Here is a 19,321-nt window from a genome sequence, read left to right as displayed (position 1 = left end):
TTCTGGAGGCTCCATGCTACTTGTGTGCTTTCAGGCTCTGATCATCAGTGTCACAAAGCTCTTTCATGGCATCCACATATGCTGTGGTCACATGTCTTGTCATCAACCATCTTGTGAGAGCTCCTTTTCGTAATGTGAAGCCAACAACTCCACCCTGACTCTTGCCTTCTCGATTGATGGTTTGCTCCAGTTCCTGATCAGTAGCCACACAGTTGAAGCTTCGATGCTCAGACCGGCGAACAACTAACCCACCTTGCTGCATGAATGCGTATGCTTCTGGTTGTTCTTGTTCAAGTGCTTTCATTTCTGCAACATAGACTGGCCTGTACTTGCCATAATTGGTCCTGCCAGCAGCTCGGAACCACGGCATGACTTCACACATGCAATTCAGGTGAAGTTGAAAGTCAGCTTCACGCTCCGAACGAAGAATCCTTAGCAATACTGCCCTACAAAGGCAAAAGACCGTAAATCGCCGAAGTGTAGAACGGAGAAAAACGACTTCAAAGTTTTTGTACTTTCAAAGTAGTTGTCCTGCCAAATGTATTTTAGGTAGGACACTGGAAATCTAGCAGTTTGATGTTTTAGTGATTACACATTATCTAAATTAGAAATCTTTGAAATTGTTGATCTAAAACTGCACTTTTGAACCCTATTTTGAAGTTACAGTAGTAAACTATAGTCTATCGTAAGTGGTCATGCCAAGGCAAAATACAGTAACTTCCGTTTCTTCGCTCACTTAGTTGCTTATCACGATATAAACTCTGTATTTTATAAGCCAATGTAACATACACGTGGATACCTGTCACAAGACTCACAAGACAAGAGTGTTTTTGATTTAACTGCCAGGGTAAGATACTTACAAACGACTCATGTTTGGGATGTTTTGTGTTGAAATGCCAGCGAGTAGGCTAGGCTAATGCTAGATGTGTTTGTTGTTGCTAGGTTACGTATTAGTTCAATTGAAACCGTAACTCCATTTGAACGTTTTTGAGTGCCGCAAAACAAAGGCAAACAACCGTAACTGATGTTACGGCATTCTGCATTGGTTTTCTAAAGCCAAAGCAGGCTTTTGGAAGTTACGGTGAAGACAACAACCTTATTTTCTCTGAAAAACAGACGAGTTCATTTAAGATATTTGGCCACATGATCAAGCAGACCTTAGCTGTTCCGAAAATAAAAAAAATCATTTTTGAAAAAATTGAAGTTACGGTCTTTTGCCTTTGCACGGCAGAATAGATCAGCACCATTGAGGAAAATTAACCAGTATCCAAAGGTTGCTGATTGCTTAACTCCCTAATTTGTGAACATCTGGATTCTCTTCTGGATCTCAGGAAGTTCAGTCTCCACCTCACCGATGAGCTGCTGAGCAGTAGCCTTGTCATTACCATGAAATGCATGCTGTATATCTCGTAGGATTTGCTCTTGTGCTTCAGTCATTGCACATAGGCCTTGTTTTTCAAGCCATGATTGCATGGCTTGCCAGAAGAGCCTGAACAAAGCCTCAGGGGCTAGCTTAATGCTTCTTACTCTTCTTGCCAGCTGTTTCCCTTGAAGCAACTGTCGAGCTGTTCCCTCTGCATACACATCTGACTCAGTTAGTATGTCAAAGAGTCCACCATCGCCATAGAGCTTTCCGATGCTTGCTAGGTAAGCCATTGTGATATGCATACCTCCCAGTCTCATTGTGATCTTTCCTTTGTAAGGGTGATGGTTTGCTCCACAAGATCTGTTGTGCTTTACTATAAATAGCAAGGTCTGCTGTCACAAGAATATGGTGCTGTCCCAGTTCTGCAGCAAGCTGTACAAGTCGTATCATAGATGTATAGATAGTGGACAAATCTGAGGGTGATTCTCTTATGAAGGGCAGGTAGAGTACACTGGCTACTGAACAAGCAGTGTCTGACGTGAAGGCATTAAATGCAGACCAAGCAGGGACATACTGCTGATTCTCAATTACATTTCGGGACAGCTTCCATACCAGATCTCTGTCTTCAGCTGCTTTAGAGGTTGTTGTGTTTGTGTGCAGTTTGGGCAAGTTCAGGTGGTTCGGGTCGCTTTGTAGATCTGCTGTATCTGTAATCACAATTGAAATGAGTGGATAAGCTTATGATCATATGCATTGAATAACAAATGACTTTAAAACCTCACAACAAACATTCATATTGAACATTAATTTGTATTAATCTTTAGCAGTTCATGTGACTGAGTGAATATCATAACATGAAAACAAAAACAACATAAAAATAGATTTCAGAGACATTTTTTAACAAAAGGTACCTGTAAAGTTTATCTCCATCCATATCAAACGGGTTTAAGGTGGTGAGGGACCTCTGTGGAACCCGTGCTAGGCATTTATCTGCTGTGGAGACTTGACCTCTTCGGAACACAACAGACGCCATAGCATGAGTTGTACACTTCCCATCCAGGGTGTCTTCATTTTGGTCAAAGTTGTCGATGGCTGCATCAACAATTCCATGTTCAGCGACTCCAGTGAGGCCAGTTGGGATGTAGACACCACTCTCTGTCCTTGATATCTGGTCTGCTGCCACAGATATGAGGAAGTGCCTAACCTCTGTATAGGAAACACAGTGCCCCAGTGCACTGAGCTTATTGATGAGTGTCTTACTACCAAACTCATGATGTATCAAAATGGCAAGTCCCAGTGTGATTGGCGTATGGACGTGACAGCTCTGTCCAAAGAGATCATGACAGATTGCGATAACACACAGATTGTCCTTTGAAACTGGGTCATCATCACATGTTTGGTAATCTCTGTGGGCATGTGAATCAACACACCAGTTCACAAAGTCATACAGTATGTTGGGTACATACTTGCTGCATTGGAGATATGATAGACGGTCACTGCTGACATATGATTGACTGTCATGCTCTACCTGCTCCATGTTTTTCCTCAATATGTCTGCAGCCCTGTGTAATATTTGGATTTCGGAAAGACTCTGACTTGTCTGTGGAAGTGTTGTCTCACAGTCTACTGTTATTTCTGTGAGTTTAGCAGCTTCCCTCAGTGCACAGCCTATGGTCATACTATCTGAGCAGATCAGAACTGACTGTCCTGGACGTGGAACAAATACAAGCCTGTCTTTATAATGCTGTATCAGCTTTTCCTTTAGTTTCCAGGATCTGTATTTCTTGAGTTGAACAATGGACACACCTTCTTCCTCAGAAATGGTCTTTAGTATGCTGTCATAGCTATCAGTCAAAGAGTTGAGAGTCCTCACTTTCATATCTTTGGACAATACTGTTAATAATAAAGGCTTTGTCATAGACATTGGTCTGCTTTTCTGATCATTTTCTTCGTCTGGCAGCTGCTATATTTCGGTCAGAAATGTAGTGTGTAAGGCACATTTTATGGTATTTGGCATCACATGCAAAGAGATCTGGGCATGAAAGAATTCAGAGATTTACATCTTCATCAAGCCTTTCAGAAGCTGCCCGAAGCACCTTGTCTCTGGTACTTGCGCCTGTACCAGTCGAAATGGCTGTCAGAGGTTCTGGTCTAGAGCTGGCCTTTCCACAAATGAAGCAATCTCTCCGTATTTCAAATGATGTTGTATCAGCCCTACTCAGCCTTCTTGGTGCATATGTGCTCTCATTCTCAACATTTGCAACTTGCTGCTGCTCACTGATGTTTGTCTTACTGCAGTAGTTTGCTCTACATCAGGGGTGTCGAGCTCCGGTCCTCGAGGGCCGCTGTCCTGCATGTTTTAGATGTTTCCCTGATCCAGCTCACCTGATTCGAATGAATGGTCGTTATAACAACCCTTTTAATTGAATCAGGTGTGTTGGAGCAGGGAAACATCTAAAACATGCAGGACAGCGGCCCTCGAGGACCGGAGTTCGACACCCCTGCTCTACATGATACATGATATGAAACTTAGATTTTGGATGAAAGTATGTAATCTGTATAAGGAGCCAGAGTTTTATGGATGTCATCATCTCTCTGCTGAGCAAGAGTAAGTATGTATTGGAGGCCTTGTACTGTAGGGTTTTGGATATAGGGATCTTTTTTCTTGCCTTTTTCAAAATGTTTCCCACAAATTATACAAAGCTTTGGATCCAATGTCTGTAAGGCATTCTCCATAGTTCAATAGACTAGTGAAAAGGAAAAATGATGTACATTTCAGAATTTTCATTGAAATGCAAATCAAGTTGAATTACACAACACATTACAAGGCCGTAGCCATGGAGTCAACATTGGGGGGGACTAATACATTTTTTATGATAATTTCGGACAGTGTACCTGGCACATAGCGTAGCACGTTTATAATTTTATATAAATATATTCGGGGGGACATTTTGACCAGATTTGAATATTGGGTGGGATGTGTCCCCCCCCAATATGTATTATGATTACGGCCTTGCAACATTAGACAGAGGGCTAAGTACTTTCTTAGCTAGACTAAATAGTTTCTACAGCTAGCTATTTAGCTACTTGTATTAGGCTAGGTTAGCCTTAATAATTTGACATTTGACATAATATTTGTAATGATTTACCTATCTAGTTAGGATTATATCAACAAAGACAAGATGATGAAAAACAACGTTCGTTTTAGTTCTACCTTTGGTAGGGGTATCTCAAAAATGTGGGGTCACTAGCCTACCGGGCGGCATGAAGAAAGGGCGGCAATATCAGGCATTTTTGTGTTTGGCGGCCTCTGTTGACATAAAAAGGTAGTGCGGGGTGGCAAATGTGCAAGGATCGCCACTGGACATAACACCCTGATTTGTGATGCTATATTTACATATTTGGTATTGCTGGATTCACCACAACCCCACCTTCCCAACAGGCCATATGTGTTTCTATGATAATCCCTGGAAAAGTAACCACAAAGTAAATGAAAACATTCTGCATAGATCTTGATTTTTGGCATGTTCGCCTATTTTAGGTATGTGTTTATATGTCTTTATTTAATCTATACATCAATATATTCACATCCAGTCTTTTCTGGCAGGTAAAGCAACTTCCTAACTACAAGCACGCCAAGTTTCAAAGCTCTCAGAGCTTGTGTGATTGATCTGCATTAGTTTATGTGCCTAAACTCCCATACGGACAGGCTATATTTTAGTCCTTTCTTGGTTTTGGGGTGTATAACAATATCTGTTAATTTAACAGTCTTAGCAGGAAAATATGTTTTGCCAAGAATCCATTTCATATATGGGAGACCTTAGAGATGATGAAAAACATTGTTGGGTTTAGTTCTACCTCCGGTAGGGGTATCTCAAAAACTAAAGCCCTTTTTAGATCATTTGTCACAAGCCTAATACCTCCATAGTTCTAATGTAAAAATGACTGCTGGACTAATATTTTCCTTGTTTTCTACTATTTTCATATTTCATTGGTTCATTACAACAAATAATGTAATCATGCCGCTTCCTATCACCACCAAACAGAGACAAAGAGCAACAATTACTTTATGAAAGTGAGGAAACACTTGAGTAAAGGAAGTGTGTGTAGGTTATGAACTCTGAACCCTCCCCACACACTTTCCCCATCTGTGCTGTTTCCCTCTTTCCCAGCGCAGGCCGCCACGGGGCAGAAATGCAGCGGCCGCAGTGAGATTTAGAAGTACCCCAAAAACCCGCCACCAATACATTTTCACCCGCAACAGTGTTTTCAGAGTAGCCCAATTTGGCTAGAAATCCGCTGATATAGCAACCCTGCCGCTAGCAAACTTTTTGTAGAATGTATTTTGCATTTTGCGACCAGTTTTTGAAACAGTGCGAGCATTTTTTTACAAGCACTCGCGCATGTGCGACCTACAAATTTGGAATTTATTGGGTGTGCAATGTCAGCACACGTTAGCAACGACGCATAGATACGACGTTCTAGTAAGACAGCGATATCAGCAAGCCCTTAGCATTAGTCCCGTAGCTAAAAAGTCTAGTCTAGGCTATTTTTCGTTAAGTTCCTACGAACAAGTGTTAATCTACCAAACAAGTGGGTTCCCCTTCATTCTTTTGGTGAGCAGTTTCACGAGCCCTTCTTATTCGGCGTCATGGAGCCTAGCAGCTACTTATAGACCAATTATCACCCTACGTCACACAACTGTCAAGCAGGCTCAACTGCGCATATCGGTTGCAAAACACGAACTTCTCCCCGGTCTATTACACTTGGAGTGTCGATCAGGTCATCATATATCTCTGGCCATTGGATTGCAGGGCTTGATATTAACTTTTTGAGGCTCTTGGCCTTTGGACAAATACATTTACTTCGATATGGTTGATCATTATATGCTTCTTGACAAACTACATGCGATAGGCCTCTCTAAACAAACCCTTCTTTGGATTAACTCTTATCTCCATTCTAGACATCAGCGAGTCTCTTTTCAGGGTTATTTATCAGAATCCTTAATAATGGAAAAAGGTGACCCTCAAGGCTCTTCCTTAGGGCCTCTTTTATTTTTATCAATGATCTTCCTCAAATAAGCTCAGACTGTCTTATTCATCTATATGCAGATGACACGGTGATCTATGCATGTAACGCGTCGATTTCTAGGATTCAATCCACACTGCAATCTAACTTTAATGCCATCCAACTTTGGTTCCATTCCAACCACCTACTACTCAATAAGAAAAAATCATATAGTATGCTGTTTCCCACCAGATCAACTACACTGAATCAAGACAACAATATCTTACTCAAATTCTCAGATGATACTCCGCTAGTTAAAGTTGATGAACTGAAATATTTGGGCCTTATACTTGACTCACAACTCTCCTTTAGGCGTCACATTCATTCAGTAGTCAATAAAATAAATTGTAATTTACGAATATTGTATCGTTCTATTAACTATTTCACTCAACTGATTAGGTTAAGAATTGTGACACAGCTAATATTTCCTATATTAGACTATGTAGATGTTGTCTATCAAAACACATCAGAATCCAATCTAAAAGCACTAAATGTTGTTTTCAATAGTATTGTAGCGAGGTTTGCACGGTTAAGATTAGCAATACTTAGTTTATAATAAAGTATAGTAGTTCTTGGGGGCACCAACTATGATTTGTGAAAGGGACAGAGGAAACCTTATTTAATAATATTGAATAATAGCACTCGTAATAATCAGTCTAATCTTAAGTAGGGAATTCTATAAAAGTAGAGCAGATCATATAACGTGAGAGATAAGCAAGTATTATACACAATGATTTATTTAAGAGAATGTAATTATAGTGAACACATACCAGATAAGTTATGGGTTAGTTGGGCTAAAGCAGTACAGTAGGCCTAAATTCTAATGAGAGCGCACTACACAATGGCTGCGTAGAGCGCGTGTGGAGGGGGAGGGGAGAAAGAGAGTGAGGAAGAGGTACAGAGGAAGAGGCTTCTATAGTAACAATGGACGATCAATAGCAACTGACCTAACGATGGTCAAGTCAAATCATTTGTAAAATACAATCAAACATCAACAATTCAATCACAAAATGCCAATATGTCACAAGTAAGAAATATTGCAAATCGCAGTTACTTTGTTGGTTTGAAGAACGGAGTCAATGGTTCGTTATGTCCAACGAATAGGAAACGGAATCTCTCGTCAAAGTTCCGGGCGCGAAGTGAATGTGCAGGTTATGAGGTAAAGGTTAGAGAATGTCGCGAACACCTCAAGTGGATCCTACGAACAAGCGGGGGTGATTGTACGTTTGGGGGTTTTATACTCCAAAGAACAGGGGGTCATCCGTGTGAAGGTGACCTCTCTCATTGGTCAGTTACTTCCACCTGGGCGTCGTCTTGAGATCTGCCCAGAGGTGTGAAGTGGCTGATAGTTTAAGTTCCATTATCTCAAATGTCCATGAAATGCTTAAACTTCAGAATAGAACAATACAACGTTCATAACTGGTTTTGTTAGTATGATACAATTATTTTGATATCAAGATTGACTGATTTAACTATATCTGAAGGGGAGTTATAATCAAACATCAATAAACACGTTCTAGGTAAATGAGAAAAACACACATTATAACACATCGACTACTGTCATTGAATTAGTGTCCATGAGCCATGTAGTCTTTGAGAAATATGTTTGTAAATCCACGAAAGAAAGTTCTCCCTTATAATCCTTTGTCTGATACTGTGTGACCATGTGGTCTCTGTTCCTGACCCCATGCTGGGTCAGGGCTTTGAAGCGTCTACTTCTGGGAGATAAGGACAAAGGGGGAAGGACCCTTCCCCCTTTTCGGGGGTAGGAGAAAGGTGTGGATGGTACCAAGCTTTGTCTGTTGACTCTCTGCTACAGTATGTGCAGATTTGTGTTGAGATGTCCGTTCACTACTCACCATTGTATTATGTATAACACACTGAATTTATTATCACCAAAAGCCAGAAGACAGTTTCACTGGTACCAGATTATATTCAAATGTATCTACTCTGACTATCCTCCTTACCTGAAGGAATATTTAATTCCATATCAAAACAAATCAAATTTATTTGTATAGCCCTTTTTACACGCAAGCATGTCACAGAGGGCTTCACATGCGCCCATAGAACTGCCCCTCAACCAACCTAAACCCTCAAGGAAGACAAGGAAAAACTCCCAGAAAAACTCCCACCGGGAGAAAAAATGGAAGAAACCTTGGGAGGAGCAATTCAGAGAGGGATCCCCTCCTCCAGAGACGGTTGGTAAGAGAGAGGAGCAGAACACAAGCTAAACATAGTCATACAGTGTCAATGGGTTTTGAAACACCAAAATCCATTGTTCGGCTTTATAGACGTTGGATGGGACCGGGAAACTCGCTGTTGGCCGTCATGGAGACTGGATTCCGGGTGACGACCTGGTTCAGCGTTGGCAGACCGACGACCAAGCAGGTCCTGACAGCTCAAACCCCCCACACCACAGGGAATGTGTGGGGGGGGGACAGAGAGGAGAGCAGGGATTAGAGAATGCCAGGAGCAGCTAACAGTTACAGTCATAATAGAATGAGATCCCCACCGGTCAAGTGTGGACTAGTGCAGCAATTTAACAGAGCAAAAAGGGTATTTGATGCAGCCCCACACACCAAAACAACGACAGCCCCCCTCAGTTGGAACATGAAATCTGTTCCAGGGGAAAGAACTCTAAAGTAGGTTATACTTATACGAATAAGGATGAAAACAACCAGTCCCCCGTTGTCTCCAACTAGTAATAAAAACTATAACAGTAACAATATACAGCAACGGAACTTTAATAATAATAATACTAGCAATATACAGTAACAGGTTTACTTTATTTGTAACATCTAGCTGGGCAATGTGAACATAAGCTATAATTAAAATTTAAAAGTTACATGTGATACACACATAGGCAAGCACACACCCCAGGTTTACATAGAAAGTACACACATACTTCCCTTTAACAATCATAGAATTGACTAAACAAGAACGTTTTTAATCTAGTTTTAAATGTCGAGACAGTATCAGCTTCCTTAATTGAGATGGGTAATTTGTTCCAAAGAAGAGGTGCTCTATATGAGAACGCCCTACCTCCAGCAGTTTTTTTCTTAACTTTGGGTATTACCATTTAGCCGGCATTTTGAGATCTTAGAGTCCTTGCGGGGCAATAGGGTGCAAGGAGACCGGAGAGGTACAGTGGTGCCAATCCATGCAGAGATTTGTAAGTTAGTAGTAGAACTTTGAAATCAGCTCTGGCTTGGATAGGGAGCCAGTGTAAAGAGATAAGAGTCGATGTTATATGATCAAACTTTCTAGTTTTAGTCAATAGTCTAGCAGCAGCATTTTGCACACGCTGTAAGTTTTTAAAGTAGGTAATTGGGAGGCCAGAGAACAACACATTGCAGTAGTCCAATCGGGACGTAACAAAAGCATGTATTAGTTTTTCAGCATCATCCTTTGAGAGGAATTTTCATATTTTGGCAATATTACGTAGATGGAAAAATGCTGTTCTGGTGATTTGCTTAATATGGTACTCAAACGAAAGGTCTGGGTCCATTGTGACTCCCAGATTTTTTACCAGCTGGCTTTGAGATACTTTGACGCCGTCTAAGTCTAAGGTTAGATGGGATAAATTATTTCGGTGTTTTTTCGGACCAAAAATTTGAACCTCGGTTTTATCCGAATTAAGAAGAAGGAAATTTGCAGTCATCCAAGTTTTCAACCCGGAAACACAGGTTTCCATAGCATGTGGAAGTTCTCCCGGCTTTATAGACATGTATAGCTAAGTATCATCTGCATAGCAGTGAAAATCTACCCCAAAACTTCTAATTACGTTTCCTAAAGGCAACATATAGAGTGAAAATAACAGAGGGCCTAAAACTGAACCCTGTGGTACTCCGTATTTTACAATGGAGCTCCTGGATGAGCAACCATCATAGTGGACATATTGTGATCTATCAGATAGATACGATCTGAACCACTGAAGTGAAGTACCAGAAATCCCAACATAGTTGTCCATACGTTCCAGGAGAATCTCATGATCTACAGTGTCAAAAGCTGCACTTAGGTCTAGAAGAACAAGGACAGAGCTAAAGCCCGCGTCAGAGGCTAATAATAGATCATTGACTACCTTGGCTAATGCAGTTTCAGTGCTGTGGTGAAGACGAAATCCAGACTGGAGAGGTTCATAGAGCTGATTTGAGGAGAGGTGCTCAGTGAGCTGTTTTGCCACAGCTTTTTCAAAAATTTTGGAGAGAGATGGCAAATTTGAAATGGGCCTGTAATTGCTAAGACAACCTGGATTCAGGTTTGTTTTTTTAAGAAGGGGCTTGATAATATCTTGTTTGAAATCGTCAGGGACTTGTCCAGTTACAATAGATTCATTAATAATACTAAGCATGGGCGGTCCAATAATATGGAGAAGTTCCCTACAAAGTTTGGCAGGGAGGGGATCGAGAAGGCAGCTAGTGGGTTTCGAGGAATCTATCAGCTTGATGAATGCTTCCATAGAAATAGGGTTAAAGTGAGTGAGAGTCTCAACATGCAGAATGCTGGGTACAGAGGGAAAATCAGTGTTGATGGCCACTCCTCCAGGACTAGTCTGTAGTTTGTCCCTTATTGCATAGATTTTTTGGTCAAAGAAATCTAAGAAATCATTGGGAGAGAGATCTGAACTAACACAGAGTGTACTTTTCTTAGTGAGTTTTGCAACAGTATCAAATAGGAACTTAGTGTTGTGTTTGTTCTTACTAATCAACTTAGAGAAATATTCTGATCTGGACCTGATGAGGACTTGCTTGTACTCTATTTGGCTGTCCTTCCAGGCCAGGCGGAAAACCTCCAATTTAGTGGTACGCCACTTATGCTCTAATTTTCTAGTGGACCTCTTGAGAGTGCGGGTTTCTTCTGAATACCATGGAGCCAGTTTCTTGTCTATTCTTTTCCTTGGTTTGAGTGGAGCAACAGAATCTAGGGATTGCTGAAGAACCAAATTCAGATCCCTTGTTTTAGCATTTAATGATTTATTCGGGACATCAAGTGCTTCTAGTGCAGCGGGTAGAATACTAGCCAGTTCCAGAGCTGTATTTGGGGTTAAGCAGCGGCTAATAGAAATATTCTGGGTGCCTCCAAGGCTCTGGCAGAGATCCATTTTAAAGGTTACCAGGCAGTGGTCTGATAATATAGGATTGTGGGGATGGACAATGACATCACTAATCTTGATTCCCCGCGTGAGAACTAAATCCAATGTATGCGAGTGAAGATGGGTAGGTTTAGAAACCACCTGAGTGAGACCTGTGGAATCCATAAGAGCAGTAAAGGCCTTACTTAGAGGATCTTTTGGGTCATCTACATGAATGTTAAAATCACCCATAATTAAGATATTGTCAGTGTATGTCACTAGATCAGCACTAAAATCAGCAAATTCCTCAAGGAAGAGGGAGTATGGGCCAGGGGGCCGGTATAGAGTAACTATACAAAACGAAGGAGGGGGGGCAACAGTAGTAGAATTAGTCCTTTTTAAAGTAGTTGGTGGTTTCATACAAATTATCTCAAATGATTTAAAGGTATTTACAGATTTTAGGCTGAGGTTGAAGCTAGCTTTATATAACATAGCAACACCACCACCTTTCTTTGAAACACGAGGGATGTGTGAATACGCAAAATCAGGAGGCGATGCTTCATTCAGGGGGAAATATTCATCAGGTTTTATATATATATATATATATATATAGACCTATCTACAGATTGAGACACACCGAATACCCCTTCTTTACTGTACCAAACATCTCAAAAGAGAGTGGCAGGCGTACCTTTAAATTTAAAGCCCCTTCAGACTGGAATAGCCTACCAGGGTTTCTAAGATCTATCATTTCTTTGCACTCCTTCAAAATATCCCTTTATAATCACTTACAAGCAAATTGTCGCTGTAAATGTTTTGCTCATGTTTGACTGGACTTTTCTTTCTTTTTTCTTTCTTTTTTCTTTATGAATAAAGACTGTATGTGTGTATGGGTGAAGGTTTGTGTATATGTGTGCGTATATATGTATGTATATGTGTATGTATGTATATGTGTATAAATGCCTCTCAATAATACAATATGTATTCAATAAGGAGTCGGTGGGGTGGGTGAGGTCTGGGAGTGGGGGAACTTGAGCGAGTTTGAATGTGCATGTAATTGTATTTGTCTTGTGTCTTGAGGACCCCTTCGAAAACGAGATGCTGCATCTCAAGGGGTTATCCTCCAAACAATAAATTTCAAATTTACGTTTCACTTGTCTATGCACAAAATTCACTTGACCCCGGATACCCTTTAATAGGCTGATCAAGTGATCGGGCAAAACTAGCCTGGCTAACGGAGGTCGCTTTCTCAGGCAAATGACAAATGAAACAGGCTTGGTTAAAGAAATCCGAGATGCTGGCTATCTTCATCAGGCTCGTATCTACATTAGGCAGTCCTCCCTGCCGTTTTTGGGGTAGATTGGAGTGAAATTCAACATTGTGCACACTGCCAGTAAGCGAGTCTGACTGAGGCTAACGTCAAAACAGTGTAACGGGGAGGCAGTGTCACTCAGATTGCCAGTTTAAACAAATCAGAAAAATAATCGGACCAGCTGGCTAAAAACTGAGTTCCCATATCTCTTGAAAGCTGCCCTGCTCGACTTTATAGATGTACAATTGACTATAAAACTGTAAAATTATGAACTTTGTGACATGACGTGAAGACATGGTTGCCGCTCGACTATGCGATCTGTACCGTGCGACATTCTCACTCAAATGTCAAGACTTTAGTGACCCAAATCAAAATTCTGATGCGATAAATCAATGGGTAATCGCTTTCTCTCACAAAGGCTTTCCTCTTCGACCTTTTTGGTCTTTTTAAATCTAACTATTTGTATTATCCGTGTGGTCCTTTTGCCATTTTAAATGCTATCCTTTCCCGGTTTTCTGCAACCACGTTGCGCGCGCATCCCGAATGTTTACAAACAAATAATTGGTCTATTTAGCACTAGCGTTCCTACTCTATTACTGCCTGTGTTTGAGCTGTTATGCTGTTATACTCAGCAAGTATGTGTTGTGGTGTCGGAGGACTGATCAAAAAGTGCATCAAACGTCCAAGTCATTTAGCTAAGACTTGCATGTACAGTACGTAATGTCACATTAAATAATGTATTTAAACTCAAGCTTATATGGTGCGTCGCTGTATATCAGTTGTAAAAATGACGGTAACAAAACTGACCCATCTGCAACTGACGCAAGCACACCCCACAATTTGCCCAGAAATTTGCCTTGTAAAAGTGATAAACGTAAACCCCCTTGCTAAAATTAATCCCTAATTTCACTGGATAACAATTAACACATTTATGTATTATTATGCAAAATATTGAATGAATTAAAAAAAATAAAGATGTCCCTTTCTTCATGAACTACCAGCATCAAATGTTAATAAACAATATATAAAGATATATATATTTTTAGGGGTGCTGTGATTAAATTTAGGGGTGCTTGAGCACTCCTAAAAAGGGTCTAAAATTGCTACTGAATTGTACCCTCTCTAGTTACATTAATAAATGCATTGCAGGACAATATAAGGTGTGTCCCTACATTTTCTGCTTGCGCTCCTAAAATGTTCAGTCAGGGGCTACTGTGGTCCTAGTAAAAAAAGTTAGTCAAGAGCCCTGACTTAGGTCATACTGATTTCTCTGCCATGTGTTTCAGAACAACGTTACTCCACAACGTCTCTCCGATGGCCTTTCCTCTACCTCCGCACTGCTCCTCGCTTAACTAAACTTAACTCAAACATCTCCGCGACTTATGGAGTGGCGTAATAATCATGTGACACAACAAATCGATAATGAAATTCGTTGCCAACGCTTTTATTAATCGATTTTAATCTGTTTAATTGATTCGTTGTTGCAGCCTTACTAAACTTTGTATTGGTATCAAAGTCAAAATTTTGGTATCGTGACAGCACTAGTTGCAAAAGCAGGTGCAATCAACATCTTTGTCCTACCACCAACATGTCAACAAACCAAAAGAAAACAGAGACGACATATTGAGCCTCACAGTTCATTCCAACAAAAATGGTCTGGTTAAATTCTCAAAGGTCCGAATGATCCAATCAAGTTAAATAATTAGTCCAGAACACAGTATTCATCCATAAATACCCATGGAATTTTGTTGCATCATTCTAAAGTGATTGCCTGTTGCGCTGTAGTCACTCATATAATCTTTGTTCTTACTTCAGTTTTGATGTAAACATCCCTAAAATTCCGGTTCCCAAAATGGCCACTGAGTGCCTCATCCAAATACATGCACCCCCACCCCCATAAATTTCAAGGCTCTTGGGGGAATATTTTCAGTTTACAGATGTTACTGTTTGAATTGCGATTCCAGCCAAGATATTGCCAGTGACAACCTTGTTAGAATCAGCTTATTTCAAAGGGGTTTCCTAACGAATGAATGCAATATGAGTTAATGCTTAAAAATATCACTTTAAGGGAAAATCTTGAAATCATATAGGTTAAGACAATTTTTATACATGATTGCCCAATTTCTTTGTTTTGATGCAATGTTTCAACGATTTGAGACTGCCACATCACCATTCCTTCTTGCAGCAGCAAATGTATGCTTTTTAATCTATGCAATCTTCATAAATAAAAAGTATGCATACTTATTTAAAATATACGTAAATATCAGTTTAAAAATTTAAGTACACCCTTGAAAATTCTCCAAATGTTTGTATTATTAATATAGTTTAAACAATAAGTCTGGAGGTGATATAGCAAAAAAAAAAAAAAAAAATGTCGTAGCTGCAACCGATGCAAGCACACCTCACAATTTCCCCAGAAATGTTACCCTCTCTAGTTATTTACTGCATTCATAGTTTGTTACAACAATTACAGCAGGGCTCTCAATAGCATGAATGGTAATCACACGTCAAACCTTGTATAAAACATTTTTCAAACAGTATTTGTTTTCAAATTAATACGTGTTCCCATGTTCTTCCACAGTGGTCTTGGGTACATCGTGGGGTCAAAGGTGGATGACCTAGCCAAGGATTGGCACTGGGCACTAAGGGTAAGTAACTCATAACAGAAGTATTGCTGTTTGTCATAGACTGAAGTGAGATTTACATTTCAACAAAATGGCCTTTCAATCTTAAAAAATAATTATACACTGTGTATATCTTCTGGAATGTTGTCTACCTCTCAATTGTAGTCACATTAGTCCAACAGTTTTTTGTTCCTATCTACTAGGTAACTCCAGCATTGGGGTTGGTTGCTGTGGTGCTGCTTCTGTTCGTGGTCAAGGAGCCAAAGAGAGGAGCCATCGAGGCTAGGCCGGAGCATACCGTTCACAGAACCAGCTGGCTGACCGACATGAAGGCCCTCTGCAGAAAGTAGGTCCAGCTTCACAACCTCAGACAATGTCCATGGAAACATCACAAGAGCTAGTACGGGATGGTATTGTGTGCTGAGTTAGCCACTTTTTACCCATTTGTTGAGTGCATCAGGAGTCACAAGACAAACGTCTTTTGCCCCTCTTTGTGGCTTTTCCAAGAGAAGTAAAACTGAGATGAAGCAATCCACTATGGCTTCACACAAGGTTCACTATTGAAAGGTTTTTCTGAGCATGGTGGAAGGGAGGGGGGTGCAGGAACTCCATTAGAGTAAGTAATGCAAGTGCCATGATGCAGCTGTTGACTAAGATCAGTCGGTTAGTTAATTTTGTAGTAAACTTAATTGGAGTTTGTGCGCATGGGTAAAACATTTTCAAAGTTTGATTAGAGATGTTACTTCGTATTCACCTGGATTTACAGCAAACACGTTAATTCATTAATTCGCAACATTTCTCTCACAACTTAGTGTTACAATATTCAAAACTGTCCCGATTCCTATGCTAGATCGCTTTAATCTATGCAAACCAAACTATCATTTTACTACAATAATGGATGTTGTATCTTATTTGTATGCATTAATTAAAAGGTTCAACAGTCGGTGCATTCCAGTTGTACTCTGAAGTCGGAACCTTGGGACCTAAGCAAGACACCTGCAAATTTGTAACTTAATACAGTGTCTGCTTTGCGAGATACAGAGAGACAAACAGGGCCTCATTCACTAACATTGCAACCGCAGCTTAATCTGCGCCTTTGCCCAACAGCAAATAGCGGACGGTGTATTTCTGCATTTTGCGTGGTATTTATCAAACCAAATCCTCGTCGGGCAATCAGCGCCCATTTGTGTTAATTAGCACGCCGTTAAAAGACAGGAAAAATCGGCTGCATGATACTGCCACCATGGGTGATTCGAGATTTTTTTTTTAAATTTTAGTTCAGCGAACAGGAGCTTGAAATATACACACACACTTTCCCTTATACCCACCCAGCAGCAGTAATCTGCGTTTTTACTCAAGTGCGCTGCTTTTGTAGATACGGTGTTATGTCTTAACCCGCTATTTCACGCCTGAAATGGACGCAACCCTGCTAGTAAATGAGGCCCAAAGAGAGATCCATGGAATTATAGATTGTGTTGTGTCTGCAGCTCCATCATTTGCTGTAGATGTTCTATAAGTACTGGTAGATGTTATTGGGTGTTAAGAGTGTCTTTGTGGTGTGAGATGGCACTTCTTGTACACATGTCCTGTTTGATGGAACCAATCTGCTTGTACTCCTGCAGCCCCAGCTTTGTGTTGTCTACGTTCGGCTTCACAGCGGTGGCCTTTGTGACGGGCTCCCTGGCCCTTTGGGCCCCAGCTTTTCTCTTCAGAGCGGCTGTCTTCACCGGGGAGAAGTCTCCCTGCGTCCAGGGGCCCTGCGACACCTCAGACAGGTACAATGTTGAGAACAGTACATACACACATGCACACAAACATACACACTGACCCTAACCCAACCCTAACACATGTCTAATTTGTAGAATAACCCTTTAGTATTTAGTACACAACTGGTAAAATTGTCCTGCTAAACGCAGCATTCAAATGGATATGGCTCCGGCCATTAAAATCCATTCATACCATCTAACGTGCATTTGCATAGATTCCCCAAGGTTGCTAGAGAGTAGGTTATGGATTGTGAGGTGTCGGGAGGAAGAGTGATTGACTGCATTGGAGCAGTTCTGCTCCTCCTCTCAAATGGTCTCTTCATTAGAGTCTTACACAACATAATTTATTTCTTACACATCATTTATTTCCAAACCACAACCACAATTTGAATATATATTACCAATGAGTCAATCTTTATTAAGTAAATACCATCAATGGTTTTTATTTCGTAAATGTTGAGGTTAGTTGTGACACAAGAAGTTATGTCACTCATGTCTACTGTATTTACATTACAAGTTGCCGATAGTAGACAGTGATTATCCAGTAAAGATGGCTCATCACGCATTACTGTACATAGGCTAGCCCTCTTTTAAAGGGGTGGTTGACTGAGTTTTTGGGGTATTTCACACTGTTCCTTAAGGTCTCCGAATAGGGTATGTAACATTGGTTGGGTTGAAAATGGCCCGGGTACTATTCTATGCCCCCTGATAGATCCTCTGAAATGTTCCCGGGAAAAAACACTAGCTTTTCTCCTTTTATGGTATGCTCATTAATATTTAGATAAGCTACGCGCTGATTGGTTGGTTTTCAACAAGTGAAGCTGGGGAGCAAAAACGCAACATGGCCAAGAGCAGCACTCACTGAAACACCGAAGGTGGAGACTTGAAATAAAAACGCGCAAATAAATCTATTGTGTCTACACAACACTGTTTTCAACAGACTGACTACATATCATTTGAAATTATAACATTACTGGTTTCCACTTCTGTTGTTGAAGCAAACTGGATTGACTTAGGTGGGTAGAACGTTAGGCTACAGCTTAGCAACCAAACCATATCGTGATTCAACTCGGCTTCAGTTAGCTAGCTCTAGATATCTTGCTGAAAAATAACATGACAAAGATCTGGACAAACATGCATCGTGAATTGTAGATTTACATAACACAGGCTATTTATTTGAATGAAATACAGTCAGGAACATGAAACAACGTTAGCCCCATTGCCAATAAACTAGGCTAAATTATCACACATTCTACCTATGCTCTTGCGTTAGGAAGCTAAATTAGTTTAGTCTACATGCCTACAGTCTAGGTGTTTCTAGTAACAGTTACAAGCAATGCTAACGTATCCTGTATCTAGCACCTGCCTTTCTCCAGTTCTTTCAAATCGATTATCTAGACAGGCGTTGGCAATAAGCCAGACTGCTTTTCGTTTTCTGGCTATTTTTTTCGGAAGCTTCCCTTCAATGCCGACTACAGCTAGTCTAGCTAGAGTAATTTGATGTGTGTAGAAACGTATTTAGCATTCTACCTATGCTAGGGTGACAAGATTGTGAAAAAGAGGACACTTCGTCACGCGGGGGGGGGGGGGGCTCAATTTTGAACCTTAACAAAATTGCAAAGTGCAAATGTAAAACATATTTTTTTTTGCATTTAGTCCAGTGCTTATGTGGCTTTCAGTGGTTGTTTAATGTCTAATGTGTCTTGTACATATATTAAAGCAATAATGATAAGACATTTTTAATAATTAAATAATACATGGCGGTTGACCAATGACAGTTTCTCTACAGTCAGAGCTTGCGCAAGAAGGTGGAACGTAAGGGAGATACCCTTTCCAAAACTTGTAAGGGCGTAATAACTAAGTCTGTGAAAGACACAGAGAAACAAAAATATCTGACGAGGCAAAATACCGGACAATTTTGGAATCCCTGCCGGACGCATTTTATAGGTCTCGAAAAGAGGACATGCCGGGTAAAATAGAACGTCTGGTCACCCTAACCTATGCTATATACAGGACACGTTAGCATTGCTAATAACTGTTAGCACAACATCATACTGTCCTTACAGTTTGCGGTTGCAATGAGCATACGGTCAGAACAGCACCTCTTTCCAGGTT

The 19,321-nt window shown here is 40.5% G+C and overlaps 1 protein-coding gene across 3 annotated transcripts in view; it reads left to right on the top strand.

The window, feature by feature from the left end:
- spns1 (spinster homolog 1 (Drosophila)) overlaps window positions 1-19,321 on the top strand; it is an 82,388-nt gene that overhangs the window by 39,018 nt on the left and 24,049 nt on the right. For all 3 annotated transcript variants that reach the window (XM_047037638.1, XM_047037639.1, XM_047037640.1), the window contains exons 6-8: window positions 15,398-15,464; window positions 15,644-15,786; window positions 17,063-17,215. In XM_047037638.1, coding sequence (XP_046893594.1) covers window positions 15,398-15,464; window positions 15,644-15,786; window positions 17,063-17,215 — 363 coding nt within the window. The remainder of the gene's footprint in view (window positions 1-15,397; window positions 15,465-15,643; window positions 15,787-17,062; window positions 17,216-19,321) is intronic.

The sequence above is a fragment of the Hypomesus transpacificus genome, chromosome 17 (assembly GCF_021917145.1).
Source record: "Hypomesus transpacificus isolate Combined female chromosome 17, fHypTra1, whole genome shotgun sequence".
Classification (NCBI taxonomy): Eukaryota; Metazoa; Chordata; class Actinopteri; order Osmeriformes; family Osmeridae; genus Hypomesus; species Hypomesus transpacificus.
This window is presented reverse-complemented; position numbering and strand designations above follow the sequence as displayed.